The 2,426-nt window shown below is 32.8% G+C and overlaps 1 protein-coding gene across 2 annotated transcripts in view; it reads left to right on the forward strand.

Annotated features, from left to right (window-relative positions):
- Positions 1 to 1,139: 1,139 nt before the first annotated feature.
- Positions 1,140 to 2,426, forward strand: part of LOC100571832 (probable serine/threonine-protein kinase DDB_G0282963) — a 10,693-nt gene continuing 9,406 nt past the window's right edge. For both annotated transcript variants that reach the window (XM_003241971.4, XM_008181182.3), the window contains exons 1-2: positions 1,140 to 1,606; positions 2,037 to 2,147. In XM_003241971.4, coding sequence (XP_003242019.1) covers positions 1,514 to 1,606; positions 2,037 to 2,147 — 204 coding nt within the window. In that variant the 5' untranslated portion in view covers positions 1,140 to 1,513. The remainder of the gene's footprint in view (positions 1,607 to 2,036; positions 2,148 to 2,426) is intronic.

Raw genomic sequence — 2,426 nt, forward strand, 5'->3', positions numbered from 1 at the left:
TCGGGGACCACAGGTTAAGAACCACTGATATATAATATTAAACATATAATTATTAATTAATATTATATTATGATAAAAAAAAATACAATCACACACATTTTTTGGGAGACTACTCAGCCATCCTCCACATGGTGTCGACGTCTTCTGGGTAACGCTAATAGGCTTAAAGGGCTCAACTCAAACAACCTAAAAATAGCCGAATTGAGCCGTACCTACTTATGTTTTAAAACGTTTATCAGAAATGTGTATAATCTCATAAAATAACACACCGGCGAAAGACCATACGCTTGCAACGATTGTGACCAAATATTTTCGGTAAATGCAACTTTGGCTTCACATTAATTATAGAATGCATACTGGAGAAAAACCATGCTCGTGCAACGTTTTAATCCGCAGTTTCCAGTCCATACTATCTTAGTTTGTGATTTTTATACAAAATATAATACATTTAACTCGCGGCCCGCGGGCCACATAAAATTACGATAAGGGCCACATGCGGCTTACGGGTTGCCCAGCCCTGTCAAATACAATACTTAAGGGGATGTCAGCGCACTATTCGTTTTCTCTCTCTCCACGCGCAACATACACATAACGCATTTAAGCAAAATCATTTTTTCTATGCATTTAAGTAATCTTAGAGTAAAGTCACCTAATACAAAAAAGATAGAGAATAATATTTTTAAGGGAATGACATATCGATTTTATATTTTATTATTATTTGACTTTGTATTCGACTTTCAAAATAAATAAAAAATGTTGTAAATTTAAATGATGCTTAAACTGTTTTGAGACAATATTTAGACAAATCGATATGGCATTCCCTCAAAAATATTATTCTCTATCTTTTTTGTAATGGGTGACTTTACTCTAAGATTACTTAAATATATAGAAAAAATTATCTTGCTTAAATGCGCTTTGTCTATGTTGCGTGTGAGCCAGAGAGGGAAAACAAATAGGGCGTTGGAAACCTCTTAAGGGAATCCTTCGCTCGGAAACTAAAATGTGAAAGGGTACAAGGGAGCCTCCAGACAAATTATAAAAGAAAAAATAATATAATTACAAACCTAGATTGCGCTGTAATGTCTATAGATTTATCTCAGACATAAATTTATTCTTATCACCATGTGCAATGTGCTATCTAAACCGCGTATTTATGGACTTTATTTACAGTTTGTTTACAGAATACAGTTTCACTCAAAATATTATCATCCGACATTCCAACTTCCAAGTTCTAAGTTTCAAACGTTCTCCGTTCTGCATTTAATGTTAACTTGTCTCCAGTATATTTATTTAAAAAAAATGTTTTTATTTTATAGATACCGACAAACAACTGATGAATCTGATGTAAACTGTGCAGCTACAGTTTAGCAATTCGTAATAGTTGTAGGGCTAACTAATGCTATGCTTATTGGGACTTGTCTGGTACCTAACTAACAGTAGCTACGTCTAAACCGCTTTTACCCACCAAACTGTTTTGATCGAAAAATATAATAATTTTGACACAACTGTAATTATGGACGCAGATGTGGATTCTGCTTGGATATGTACACAAGCCATCGTAAGTACGGATAGTCAATCGGATGATGAACAAGAAAAAATTAAGAATGTGAGTACCTCTTATATATTTTAATTTATATTTAACTGTGGGAGGAGAGGCACAATAATATTTTGAATAAACAGATTCTAAGAAGGTAGTTCAAGCAATTTTTTTTTTTTTAACCAGTAATACTAACTCTTTTACCATTAGTTGGAAATTCAAACATTGTTTAATATATATCTCTTAATTTATTAAAAAAAAAAAACAAATATGTAGCGGTTAGTCATACATACTGCTTTCACAGTGTTGAATGAGAGAGGGCTTTAGGGGCTAAGCCCCACCAAACATTTCCTACATTAATTTTTAGCTTATTCAATATAGAAGAGCTTAATCCCCACCCCAAATCTCAAAGTTCAAACCCTATTTGCCCCTATACATATACTTAACTAACTTAACACCATAGTTACAATATCATTTATTCATCATTGTTTTTATTTAGTATGGATACATTGTCCTAAATGATATGATTGACAATGAACGTTATGTACTAAAAGAAGGTGATAATACAATTGGAAGACATCCCTTAAATCATATATACATTGAACATCCGGTAAGAATAGTTTTGTTTTTGATCTAGATAAATTGCCACTTGCTTGTTTTTAGGGATAGTGGACAATATTTACCCTTAATTTATTATTATGAACATCATGTGGCATTATATTATACTATTTTCAAGCCTTGAGTATTAAAATCAAACATTTTATGGATTTTGATACCTATTGAATAGATTTGAAGTTTGAACGTCTCTTAAGAGGACGCGATACCCGCATGTGTTGTCTCCGTCTTACAAGTGCGTAACATAGCAAATTTTGCACTCAGCACAACACGT

The sequence above is a fragment of the Acyrthosiphon pisum genome, chromosome A3 (assembly GCF_005508785.2).
Source record: "Acyrthosiphon pisum isolate AL4f chromosome A3, pea_aphid_22Mar2018_4r6ur, whole genome shotgun sequence".
Lineage (NCBI taxonomy): Eukaryota > Metazoa > Arthropoda > Insecta > Hemiptera > Aphididae > Acyrthosiphon > Acyrthosiphon pisum.